This window comes from Eptatretus burgeri, chromosome 9 (assembly GCF_056783735.1).
Source record: "Eptatretus burgeri isolate ZD-2024b chromosome 9, Ebu_testis_v1, whole genome shotgun sequence".
NCBI lineage: Eukaryota > Metazoa > Chordata > Myxini > Myxiniformes > Myxinidae > Eptatretus > Eptatretus burgeri.
In genome coordinates this window covers 8956786-8969500 of record NC_140969.1, presented here as the reverse complement: position 1 = coordinate 8969500, position 12715 = coordinate 8956786, and the positions used below count along the sequence as shown (strand labels likewise).

At 42.9% G+C, this 12715-nt stretch overlaps 1 protein-coding gene across 6 annotated transcripts in view; it reads right to left on the bottom strand.

The window, feature by feature from the left end:
- Positions 1-9888: 9888 nt before the first annotated feature.
- Positions 9889-12715, bottom strand: part of LOC147019491 (contactin-4-like) — a 182287-nt gene continuing 179460 nt past the window's right edge. For all 6 annotated transcript variants that reach the window (XM_085894029.1, XM_085894030.1, XM_085894032.1 and 3 more), the window contains exon 25: positions 9889-11864. In XM_085894029.1, the coding sequence (XP_085750155.1) occupies positions 11779-11864 (86 nt within the window). In that variant the 3' untranslated portion in view covers positions 9889-11778. The remainder of the gene's footprint in view (positions 11865-12715) is intronic.

Below are 12715 nucleotides of genomic sequence, written 5' to 3'. Positions count from 1 at the left end.
CTGGTATGAACCTACCAGTCAAGTTTCATCAAAATCGGTTGACTCCTCTGGCCTCCAGAGCTGTCCATTACATAGAGACAAACAGACGGAAGACCTGAAAATAACGGTGGTCTTGCGACCACCTAACAGACATACACACATACGGAAAACCTGAGACTAAGGGTAGTCCAGAGACAACCCAATAAAATTGCTCGTTGAGCAAGGAATTGCCGGAATAACTTTGTCATATCTCCATGATCTCTGAAAAAAACCAAAAACCTGGAAATCAATTTGGTTCTTATAAGTCGATAGTGCTACTGTTTGATGAGTTTTAGCACTTAGTTTGGTCATGGTCATAACTTGGAAGTCAATCGGACTTGAAATGGCGTTTTTATCGCAATTTCAAAGTTTTGACCCGACTCCCCTGACATCCGACCCCCAACCGCTAAGAAGGGTGTTGGTGTGACACCCCAATGAGACATATGGTTGGATGCAGTATTGGAAGATGCACATTTTGGATTTGGCTTGAAGTCGATACGACCATTTTTGTGGACGTTATTGCGAAAAGAAGAATTTCGACTTTTCAGTGATCTTGACCTTTGTGTGACCTAGATTCACCAACAACGACAAGTGTCTAAGTTGAACCATGGCCGACGTCTGTACCCAGTTTGGTCATGATCACTGAAACGGTGTAGCTACTACAGGGTAAACAAACACACAAACAAACAGACATACACACAGAATGACACACACAACCGACCAACATAATTGCCGAAATCCGAAAGATTCTGGCAATTAATAAACAAACGGAGGTGATCAACATACTTGTCAAAAATATTTTTTTTTGCAAAGTAACAAACGTACCCAAATGCAATAAATACCATCTCCAAATCCTTCAGCGAGGGTAATTAGATGATTACAATGAATAAAAAATGTTTTCAGTTGTTACAATAACAAATCAATGAATCACCACGTCATGGTGGGATAGCCAAGAGATATGCATGCTCAATCTAACTAATAATCTGTTCAGCGACTTCAGAAAAGATTAGAACCTGGGTTTGAATCCCGATCCTGACCCTGCTATAAACTGTCATCGCTGTGTTTCACAGGCAAGGTGATTCGTCAATGTGTGTGCCTCTCTCAGATGGATGTTAAACTGGACATTAAACTGGATGTTAATCTGCCAGAATCCTTCCTCTCCTGTCCCCCCTCTCCCTCTCCCACCCTCTCTCACTCTCCCACCCCTCTCCCCCTGTTACTCCTTTGTTAAGGGGACTGCTAAGGACTGACTGTTTAGTTTTGAATTTACCAAGTAGATAGCATGGGTTTTCATGCTCCCGCCCGGTTTTACATGGAACCCGGCGGTTAAAAAGAAAATGTTGCCATTTCGGTGCGTTTCACCAGTCTTCCCCTCCCCTCAAACTGCCTTTTCTTCCCCTCCTCACGCTTTCCTCCTCCAAAACCCCCTCTGCTCTCCACGGACATCTCCAGGCAATCTTGGCGTGCTGTCTTAAACTCCCCCCCCAATCCCCACTTCTCCAGAAGTCCGATGACCAAACATAAGTTGAGAACCCCTCCCCTCATGATTACCTCCTCCCCACTCTCACTCCTCTTTCCCTCATCCCCTCGCTCCCACCCTCCCCCATCATGGAGTGCATAGCGAAGTTTGATGAGGGGTCGCTCTCCTCACCCCCCCTTTCCTCACTCTTCCTACATTCCTAGCTCCCCTTCCTCACCCCTCGAAGCTCCCCATCCTCCCCTGCTCCCTCACTACTCTCCTCCCTACCCCCTTGCTACTCTCCCCACTTCCTCTTACCTTCCCCCTCCCTCCTCTCTCTCCCCTTCCCTCAATCTTCTCTCCTTGCCCTCCCTCACTTCCCTTCCTCTCTCCCTCCTCTATCATTCCCCTCACTCCTCTGTCCCTTCTTTATCCTTCCCCTCCCTCCTCTATCCTTGTCCTCCATCTTCTAGCCTTCCCTTCCCTCCTCTATCCTTCTCCTCTCGGTGGACTTGTTCTCCGTGACATGAGCAAACTTTAACCAGAAGATCCCTAGCCATGGTTGCAAATGTGGACTTGCTGTACTGCATCACGGTTTCATGGAGGATGAGGACATCACAGACTCGAGTTTGTGAGAACAGCTTCCTGTCTGCTTTCAATTGTTTTTGTGAGAGCTGCCCTGTCTGTCTTAAGGGGAATCCCCTCACTCTGGGCACGAGAAAGAGGCACGTCCATCACAGGATAGCAAAGAATGTAGTTTAGGTCAAGTGCATCACTTATCTTGGCGGCGACAGCTAACATTCGTCCAATGACGTCCCTGACTCCCTCAGCCACAATCACCTTCCATACCACTTTCTTCGACTGCTTTACATTATCTGCAGCAAAGTTAATCATCTTAGTCCTTGCCACTGGCTACAGAAAGCATGAGCCATCAACCGAACATTCATCCTCAAACTGGAGTCGCAGTTTGCTCCCATGTTCCAATGACCCAAGGAGAAATCTCTTGGTCACAGCATTTGCTGCCTTTCCTGATGATATATTGACAGGATCAGGAGCATCATTGGTGAATGGATTGCATGTGTGGTTCAGGGTGATGGTGACTGAATTATTGCCAGCATTGTCATGTCTAATTCTCCATTTCCTCACCTGACTGCTGGTTCCTCCTCTGATTGAAGATCCACCAGTTCAGAGAGCTCTGACAGGGCCATGCCATGTTGGGTGAGAGTGATAGACCACCTCCTGAAAGCACTTTCTGAGTTTCTGATGGGAGATGCAGCATGCTTGTTGACAGTTTGCTCCAAGCTCAAGTCAACTGGACTTCTGGCATAGGACTTATTTGTGCGACGAATGGACATAGCACCAGCTTTCAGAATCTCATGAGCTTTGGGGTCTATCTGCCGTAGTTTATGGAGAAAGAGGGAACCCCATCTTACATAATTTGGGTGGTTCAAAGCAAAGAAGACATCGATCAGACTAGGGAGGACACCGATGTATCCATCATCATCATTGGTGCGCACGGCCTGCTGCAGTTCATGATGAGACCCTGTTGATGAGATACACAAAGATGGCCCAGTTTGCTGCCGTGCCACCATATTTTCCAACTATGATGTCATGGAAGAAGCTCTCGTATTGCTTCATGAGATCCAAGAATGAGACATTCTCAACATCTTGGCAGTACTCAATAGTGCTATCACAGTCGGACATCATTTCTTTGGCAAGGGGCTCTTCTTCGTCCTCTTTCAATTCCAGGTACTGAGAGAAAAGCTCTCATTCCATCACAGCAGCAAGAATTTGATGGATTCTGGTACATCTGTTGTAGAATTTCATGAAACCAGTAAGTGATCCCTCAGCCAAGACACCTGCTTCAGTGAGGAGGTATTCAACACCCAAATCAGCCAGAAAGGTGCCCACTGCTCCAAAATAGGCCAGCTCAAGATGGAAGTTTCCACGTAGAATGATGAGTCCATCAAAAGTTGGAGTTTGCAAAGCTTGAATTGAGTATGCATTCAGGGCAACAGCAAGGTCATATGTGATGATGGAATACCCCTGAATTGTCTCTTCTGAAACTCTGATTGAGTGCACCATTGTTCTCTGCTCCACATCATTCCTCGTTGGGGGCTGGGAGATGGAGTCCATGTATAAGATCTTAGTTTGGGGGAGGCCTTCTGTCACAAATCAGGAAAATAAGCCAGGGAAGAGTGGCAACGTCTGTGTGAAGGACTGAAGAAGCCATATAAAGTCCACGCCCTTTTTCTGTTAGTGTCATTCGGCGTCTAGCAGCATTCTTTACTGCCCCCCACAACCCCCCCCCAAAGAGATATTTGCCTTTTTCTCAGAAACGACACACACAATTCTGATGAAATTTGACGATAACCTTCATCACCCATGGTGTACCAACAAGTTTGTTCATGACATGTGAAAAGTCGGGCTCTGAGGAATGTAAGAGGGTGGGGGTTGCCCCCCAAAATACGTTTTTGATTTTTTTTTCTCTCGGAAACTACACACATTTTTGATGAAACTTGACCATAACCTTCATCACCCGTGATGCATCAAAGTTTGTTCACGGCATTAAAAAAACACAATCCATAGGTATTTACTTTATTCTCCATTACATATTTTGTGGGTCATCAATGCCTACCAGTGGTTCCCTGGTTATCTTATCCAGCCATTACCAGGTGAGTGTTCTGGGGAATTGCCCCTATGTTTGAACATACAGGAAGGAGAGTCCTCTTCAGGTGACATTGTGCTTGCGGTCCGCAAGCCTTCTCAAGCCAAGAGGCACAGCTAACCACACGTGGCCATTTATAGCAAACCACTTCTGATCACGTGTGTAAGCATGCACACATCTTTTGGTTCTCGGAATGAGGCAATGCCACAAGTCATTGGATTCGCACCGATTTCTGGTCATTAAAATTTTTCATAAGCCGGGTGTTGGCTTCGTGGTTAGGGTGGCTGGTTTGGGTTCCTCGGGTCCTGAGTTCAAGCCACATTGGCTGCTGAATTAACACAAGGTGGGGTCGACTCAGCCTGTTATCCTTCCGATGTCGGCGAAATGGGTACCATTGCACTGGTAGAGGGGCACAGCATCAGTGGCACAGCCATGCTCCAAGAAATGATAGATACCCAGAAGCCAAACTGCCATTCGCAAGAACAGATTAAACATTTTTTATTCTAAATCTGGAAAAGTTGACTTGGCAGTGGGAGTCAAGGGGGAGGGTTTGGACAAATTTGAGGATTGGAAAACGGTGTATACGAACAGCCAGTTAACTGCAGATAATGTTGAGGTTATATCTGGATAGCGTGACATTTGTTTATGATACCGTTCACTACAAACAAATTTATGGAATGGCAATGGGTTCACTTGTGTCAGCAGTAGTGCCTAATGTGGTAATGGACGAGTTGCGAAGTAACTTGTTCAAACAGGACGAGAGCTGGTTACCGCATTTTTGATTCAGGTATGTGGACGATACATTTGCCATTACACACCTGGATAAAATCGATCACCTTGAAAAGTGGGTCAGGTGAATAGTAGTATCAAATTCATGAAGGAAATGGAGAAATGGAAAAATGGTAAGTTGGCCTTCTTGGATGTTGAGGTGCACTGGCTAAGCAATGATACTTTAGAAACGTTGGTGTACAGGAAACCAACGGACACCAATAAAATGCAAGACTTCCACTCATGTAATCCCTTGTGTTACAAGGGCAGTGTAGCATTCCATGTGTGGACAATGTCGTCATCCCATTAGGGTGCAACTAAGGAACTAAAACAGGTACATGAAATCTTAAAGAACAACGGCTATGACAGGAGGTTAGTACCAGGGTTGAGAAGGCATAATACAACCAACAACAAACAGAAGCTGATTGGAAGGTGTGTGTTACCTTATTATCCCGATCTCTTGGAAAGAATTGCAAAAATAATGCAAGCTGCACGTATTGGAGTAGCCCACAAACCGCAACATACTCTTCGCGGTATTTTAACCAAACTGAAAGATGCAATACCGGTTAGTGACAAGTCAGATGTGGTGTACAGCACTGGGTACAAGGATTGTGGAGAGGCATATGTTGGAAAAATGGGGAGAAACCTCCACATGGCTGGATGAGCACAAAAGAGTGATGAATTTGGGTAACACAGATCAGTCAGCAATTGCACGGCCCCACATATAAACCGGGCATCAACTGGACCTAGGAGGAACCTGCGTACTGGATGTCACACCAAACAAGCACCGGTGCTTAATGCTCTAAGCCTGGCATGTCAAAGAACATAGAGGTGGACAATCAACTGAAATCATTGATCTCCCAATACAGTACAACCCATTGATTAAAGGGGGTGGTGGGGAAAGGAAGGAAAACAAATTTACCCATGCGAAGAGCGCTTTAACCTTAGCGTTGCCCAGGTAAAACAGGAAATTGTAATACACTCTGTCACCACCATCAGGTGGTGCTACATGGTAAAAATTTACATCTAGAATTTACACTCCTCCCCGCACACCCCCGCATGAGGCCGTGGCCACATAGCCGATGTTAAACCCCACACAAAGTTGTATTTGCACCCAGAGTTTGTAACTCAAAAGATGTGGCCGAGCAGAAGAGAGAGAGAAGAGAGAAGAGAGCAGAGAGAGCAGAGAGAGCAGAGCACACACAGATAGAGAGAGAGCGAGAGAGCGAGAGAGCGAGAGAGCGAGAGAGCGAGAGAGCGAGAGAGAGAGAGAGAGAGAGAGAGAGAGAGAGAGAGAGAGAGAGAGAGAGAGAGAGAGAGATAGCAGCTTACAGTATATGTATCAATGTACTCGTACACTTTAAATAAGTATATTTAAATTTTTAATTAAAAAAAAATGTGCTTCTATTTGCTGTTGGAGTAATTTGGGTCCAAAAGAGTAATTTCGGTTTTCGCTGGACAGAAAGCTGGTGTGCCCATAAACACCACCCACACCATTTTTTTCCAAGGGACTTTTCCAGTTGAGCTGTATTCTTTCAACAGACATCTCAATAAAATGTTTTATTCTTTTAACGTAGTCACAATAAAAAGTTGCAAGTCTTAGGTTCTCTTTGATCCCAGTCACACAAGCATAAAGCTCATTTGTGAAGCAGGATGATGTCACACGTCTTAAGTATTGTAAAAGTAAAATATGATTTCAAATAATCAATTGCATTGCATTTGTTATCACCAGGATAGTTTAGACTCTTAAAGGATTGCACATTCAGCTTTGAGCTACTTGCCAGGGTTGAAATCCCAACTCGACAATAAACAACCATCCTGGTGTTTGGCATGCAGGACGAGGCATCAATCGAAGGGACGTTAAACTGGAGGACGCGTCACGACGTGTTGTGTTTGGAACTGCCATTTCCAAAATGAATAAAAGAATGAGGGAACAGAATGTAACAACTAATGAACGACATCATTGACTTGCACAGGATGCAGCAAGAAAAAGAATGAGGTGGGAGAAGGAGACGGCTGATCAACTCCAACACAGACTTGCACAGGATGCAGAACAATGAAGATTTGGAGTGTAATGCATGTTCAGCAAACATAAACAACAGCATCCACAATGAATCCAATGAAGTATCTGATAATATTGTCCAATAACATAATTGGGGTCCTATGACTTCACCATGTGTTTACTGTTCGGCGAAGCATTTCACAAATGAATCAACAAGAAAAGGGGATGGATTTACACTTTGTTGCTCCAAGAGGAAAGTCAAATTACCTCCACTATTGTATTTTCAATTTGCATTTTATGGTCTTCAAAGCCATCCCACAACCAAGTTGACTGAATAAGAAATGTATACTGCGTGAAATGTGTGGTCGAGGCCCTTTATTCCTGCTACGTGAAACACTCTGCAACCCATGCTTACAGAAAACGACTATTGCACACATTTCCTATTTAGTAAACTGGGTTGTGGAATAGCTTTGAAGGCCATAAATACAAGGTTATGAATCTTTCCTTAGTGTTGGGAAAGGAGGTGCACAAAACACTGCAAAAGTGCAAGCACGCATCCACTTGCCATTACACATGGTTTGAGATCAAATTTTCCGAACCGGAACCGAAAAAACCTGGAAAAGGCAGGAATCCTGAATCAATTTCCCACAATTTTCCAGAAAATGATCTACCGGGAAGAAACGCCATAATGACCTCTGTTTCATTGAAAGCTTTTCTCAGCTCAAGCTCGAGTAAATGAGGCCTGCACAATGTCTTTCATATGTGGCGTGTCAGTGGTGTGGTACGATTGATGCCGGTGTGGCACAACAGACAACACAGAAGATAATGAGCACAAAAATATTATCCTAAACTTTGTGTTGACCAGAACTTTCAGTGGTCATTTTTCAGCTCATTCGTCTGAGGGCCTCAGCTGACGTTCCACCTATTACTAGCACTGTATATACAAGTAACATCTAAAATCAGGATCTGCTTTTGTCATCACCTTCACGCTGAACATACAAACTGCTCTCCAGCATTAGCAATATGGTTTTAGTGAAATTGGGGTGGAGTGGGGGCAGAAACGAATCCATGGAAAGGTCTTGTATCATGAAGATAAAATTTGCTCTTGTGGACATGTTTTTTTTCCCCGGATACATACTCCTCTTTAGACTTTTTCAAAATAGTTGGATTTGTCGGTTGGTAAAAGTTTGTTGCATTCTGGCAGTACAGCCGGAATGATAACAGATATTGCTGTTTGTCATGGGGGTGTTTTGTGCAAAAGTGGCAGAGGTAGCCTTTGTAGCTGTGTTGAGCCACTGAAGTAGTCTTACAGAACTTATCAGTCTCTTAGATACTTCCTAATATGGGCTCAAAGACACAAACATAACACAATGGTGGTGAACCACTCTACTATTTGTCACCATGGCATCTCTCCAACACCTCCAAAAACATTATGTTGTTGCATAGTCCAACAAGGAAAGTACCTCTTGCCGATGTTTTCTTTCTGTTGTGGATGAAATGCAAACAGTATGGAGATCATTAGAAATGAAATGTGAAGAGTAAACATCGGCAAGAGCTCCTTAGGACATGGTCTGACAATTCATCCACATAACCAGTATTTATTTATTTATTTTTATACACATTGTCGAGGCTTGTATGAGAGCTGACACAGAACGTACAACAAGGGAAGCAGGAGACTAGAGGGGTGGGAGAGAGAAGGATAAAACAGTGGGGAACAGAGACATTAGGAGATCTGTGGAAGGGAGAGAGATGGGGATGGGAACATGGGTTATACAAGATGGACATTACAGGGGCATTCAGGTCCTTGCACGACAGGGACTTTCAGGAATGAAAGCAGGGAATTTGAAGGAGGGGGGTTTGGAGAGGATGAATAAGGGTAGAAAAGACCCTGGTTTTGGATGGGGAAAGATAAGATGTGGTGGTGAACAGCTGTTTTGAAGACATGGAGGGAAGGAAGGGATTGAAGAAAGTGTGGGAGTTTGTTCCAAAGGTGGGGAAAAAGAGGAATGAAAGAGTGAAGGATGAGTTGCTGGCGAACCTTGAGTGCCTTGCGGAAATATTGGGGGGGGACATATCACAGACAGAGCAGAGGGGGGCGAGACCGGAGAGGAGATGGTAGAAGATAGAAAGACCACCGACCTGCCTGTGATGCAAGAGTGAGACCCAAAGACTCAGCCTCATCGAGGGAGATACCAATGATCCTAAATGCTTTGGTTTCCACAGCATGAAGCCAAGAAAGGTGAGAGGCAGGAGCACCAGCCAAGAGGAGAGAGCAGTACTCCATCAGGTTGTGGACGAAAGCTTCGTGTGTGGCCAGGAGCTCAGATGTGCTAAGGAAGGACTTTGCATGACAGAAAAAAAAAACTTTCCAAAAAGTTGCCATTTAAAAATAACTCCTGGGAAATATGCACAGGTTATTACTTCCACCACCGAAGGTGGGCAGAGGTTATGTAGTCATCCCTGTTTGTTTGTATATCTGTTTGCCTGTGACCACGATATCTCAAAAAGTAATGGACAGATTCGGATGAAACTTGGTTGGGTGTGACAAGGATGAATTAATTCGATATTGGTGAAGATCCAGATACAATAATTTTTTAATACTTAAAGTGATTCTTCATAATTGAGAGATGGGGCCAAAAACGATATGTAGTATGGTATTTCCAAAAGTTGTGAACGGATTATGACAAAACTTGGTGGATGAGTTGGGTACGTGACAAGAACAACCTGAGTAAATTTTGGTTAAGGTCCGATGTAGATCAGTCATATCAGTGGGATGTAAAACGTAAACTGTTCAGCCTGGCGGTGGTATGTGCTCTACCGAGTGCCATTCTAGTTTGGTCAATATAATCACTCTTGACAAGCACAACAAGGGACTAAACTATAAAGACCTTTACTTGTATGACTACCATCATATAGTCAATGCCGTTCAGTCACACCAGTCTGACAATGACTGTGTTGATACACAGCAACTGATTCATACATTGGATTAATCTTTATTTCTGGTGAAAAGTAAGAAAAATATCAAACGTGCACAATTTTTACGATGGTTAAGCAAATTACAAAATAAGCTTTTTAAGGCCAATAAACACCAAAGTTCACCACAGCATACTGTACTTTTCACAAAATGATATACTATGAGTCGGTCTTCACATATTTTGTTACATTTTGTAACTTCTGAAATGATGAATCATCAAACAATGCTCTCAGCAAACATTCACAGGTATGTCTAATCAACAAGACTGGTGTCTGAAAACTTAATTACATCAAATGTAGTGCCAGTATTTCATGACATGAGAGGTGATGAATGAAACATGAGAAGGTAAAGCATGTAGAGATGAAGTAACCAATCTCACTACCTCCATCTATGATCACCGTCAGCTACAAAGCACACACTAAGTTATGCTTTCCTACAGTGAGCATTTAATGAGGTCTAAAGTCAGTGCCGTGAATAATATTTCTTAGCTATTATCGATTTGTGTTTTATTCACATGGAAACCTCATTTAAAGCTATTCAAACCTATCCAAATAAGTGGATTTATAGTGCAGATTTAGACACGTGTCGAAAGTTGGAAATATAGCTTAGAGGTATACGCCCTCACCTTTCAGATATCTTACCTGGGTTTGAATCTCGACCCAGCCAGAAACAGTCAAGCAGGTGTTTCGCATGTAGGGCGACACATACATCAATGTGTGCACCGTCCATTGGGGAGACGTTAAACTGGAGGACCCGTCTGCCAGCATTGATTGTGGTGGATGTTAAAGATCCCACGGCGTCTTTTGCGAAGAGTAGGTGTGTCATTGCCGGCATCCTGAACAAATTACACATTCCTGCTCTGACTGACTGCTGGGAAGGCAATGGCAAACCACCCAGCATAACCTAACCCTTGCCAACTTACTGCTTGAGCAGCACCGATGCTCTGCCAAGAGGACAGTACATTGACGATGACAACGATGAGACCGATGAGACGTGTGCTAATTATAGTTAACATTTACAGATAGGTACATGCTTAAACAATAGCAATGTGTGGAGTCACATGCAAGAAATACCCAAAATGCAATACAAAATGAAGTGCATACATCTCTTACATTAAGTATGAGGTCTCCAAATATCCATATTGTTATGCTAATATATCCTGAAGAATTATTATGGTTACACATTTACACAAACAGCTTCTGATATATATATATATATATATATATATATATATATATATATATATATATATATATATATATATATATATATATATATATATATATATATATATATATATATATATATATATATATATATATATATATATATATATATATATATATATATATATTTACTTTTTTTTTCTCCAAATCTTAAAAATGTGGCAATTACACTGACAGGCTCATGGATTTGATGAATATATTGATACGGTGGATGTTACATTTCATCACATCATTATATGCAATCAGCAATTTACAACATTAACATTGAATATGAGTATTGTCAGCCACGATGATTCCATCAGCAAGAGCTGCAAGAGAACGGTCACTATGATCGTCCTTTGCACCCCAAGCGATCTCAGTCTTTTCATTAAATATATAAGTGCACAACTGACAAAAGTAATAATATAACTTACTGCCATTCCTGTGTGCTTATGTCAACCAAAGAAAAACAATTTCATCATGAAAAGTCTTTTCTTTAAATATATTTCCAAAGGTATCCATTGTAAGCCATATAACAATTAAATGCAAGCATAACGACAAAAAAGTGAAGCAATGACAAAAACAAAATAGGTTACTAAGAAAACGGAAATGGTTATAAAGAAATAAATGGCAGGTAACTGCAATGGTATGATTGTAAACGGCCCCTCTTTTTGCCTCATCATTTCATATGATCCCAGGTGATGCAACCAGCAGTGTTGCAATGGCGACGGCCAGAAAGGCGGTGAAATGAAGAGGCTGCAAAGGTAAACCTGCAGGGAAAATGCACATGTTTCAATGATGTCACCACTCCCTAAACAAGAGAACCACTTGAGCAGTGCCATAACAAAATGTCAACTTTCAAACTGTGGAAAACTCAATACTTGAACATGCGATATGTGGATGGGCTGGGGATCCTCGGATCCTGAGCTCAAATCCCACTCAGCTGTTGAATTAATACCAGGTGGGGTTGACTGCCTATCATCCTTCCAATGTCGGCAAAATGAGTGCCAGCTTGCTGGCATCCTGTGTCGGAGTGACGACCTGTCCAGGATTGTGCCCAATAGCTAAGGAGACTGCTTAGGCAGCACCAATGCTCTACACAGAGTATGGTCTCAATGGATGGATGGATGGATGATGTGGATATATGTATATCCTCCACAATGCAATTTGATCGTAACATAGAATGAAGATCTAATTGATGGTGTGTAATATGTTAAATTTGGCTGGTTGTATAGCCCTGGAGAGATATAGTATACACACTCGTCGCTTAGCCGTCTATTCTGGGTTTGAATCTCAGCCCAGCTATAAACTCTCATCCAGGTGTTTCACAGGTAGGGTGAGACATCAGTGTGTGAGCTGTCCATCAGATAGAGGTGAAGCCAGAAGACCCATCTGCCAACACTGGTCGTTTGTGGACATTAAATATCTTGCAGTGTCTTTTGTGAGGAATCACCGCATCTTGAACAATTTACAAATCGCTGCCACGTCCAGGCGAACGTTAGGCCTTGCCAGCCAATTCGCAAAATACTTGGGCCAAAAACGTTCCTTGGCTGACTCCACAATAACTTGGGATTCTTTGGTGCCATAAAGGTAATATATTAGTGGTGGTAGTAGGTGGTGG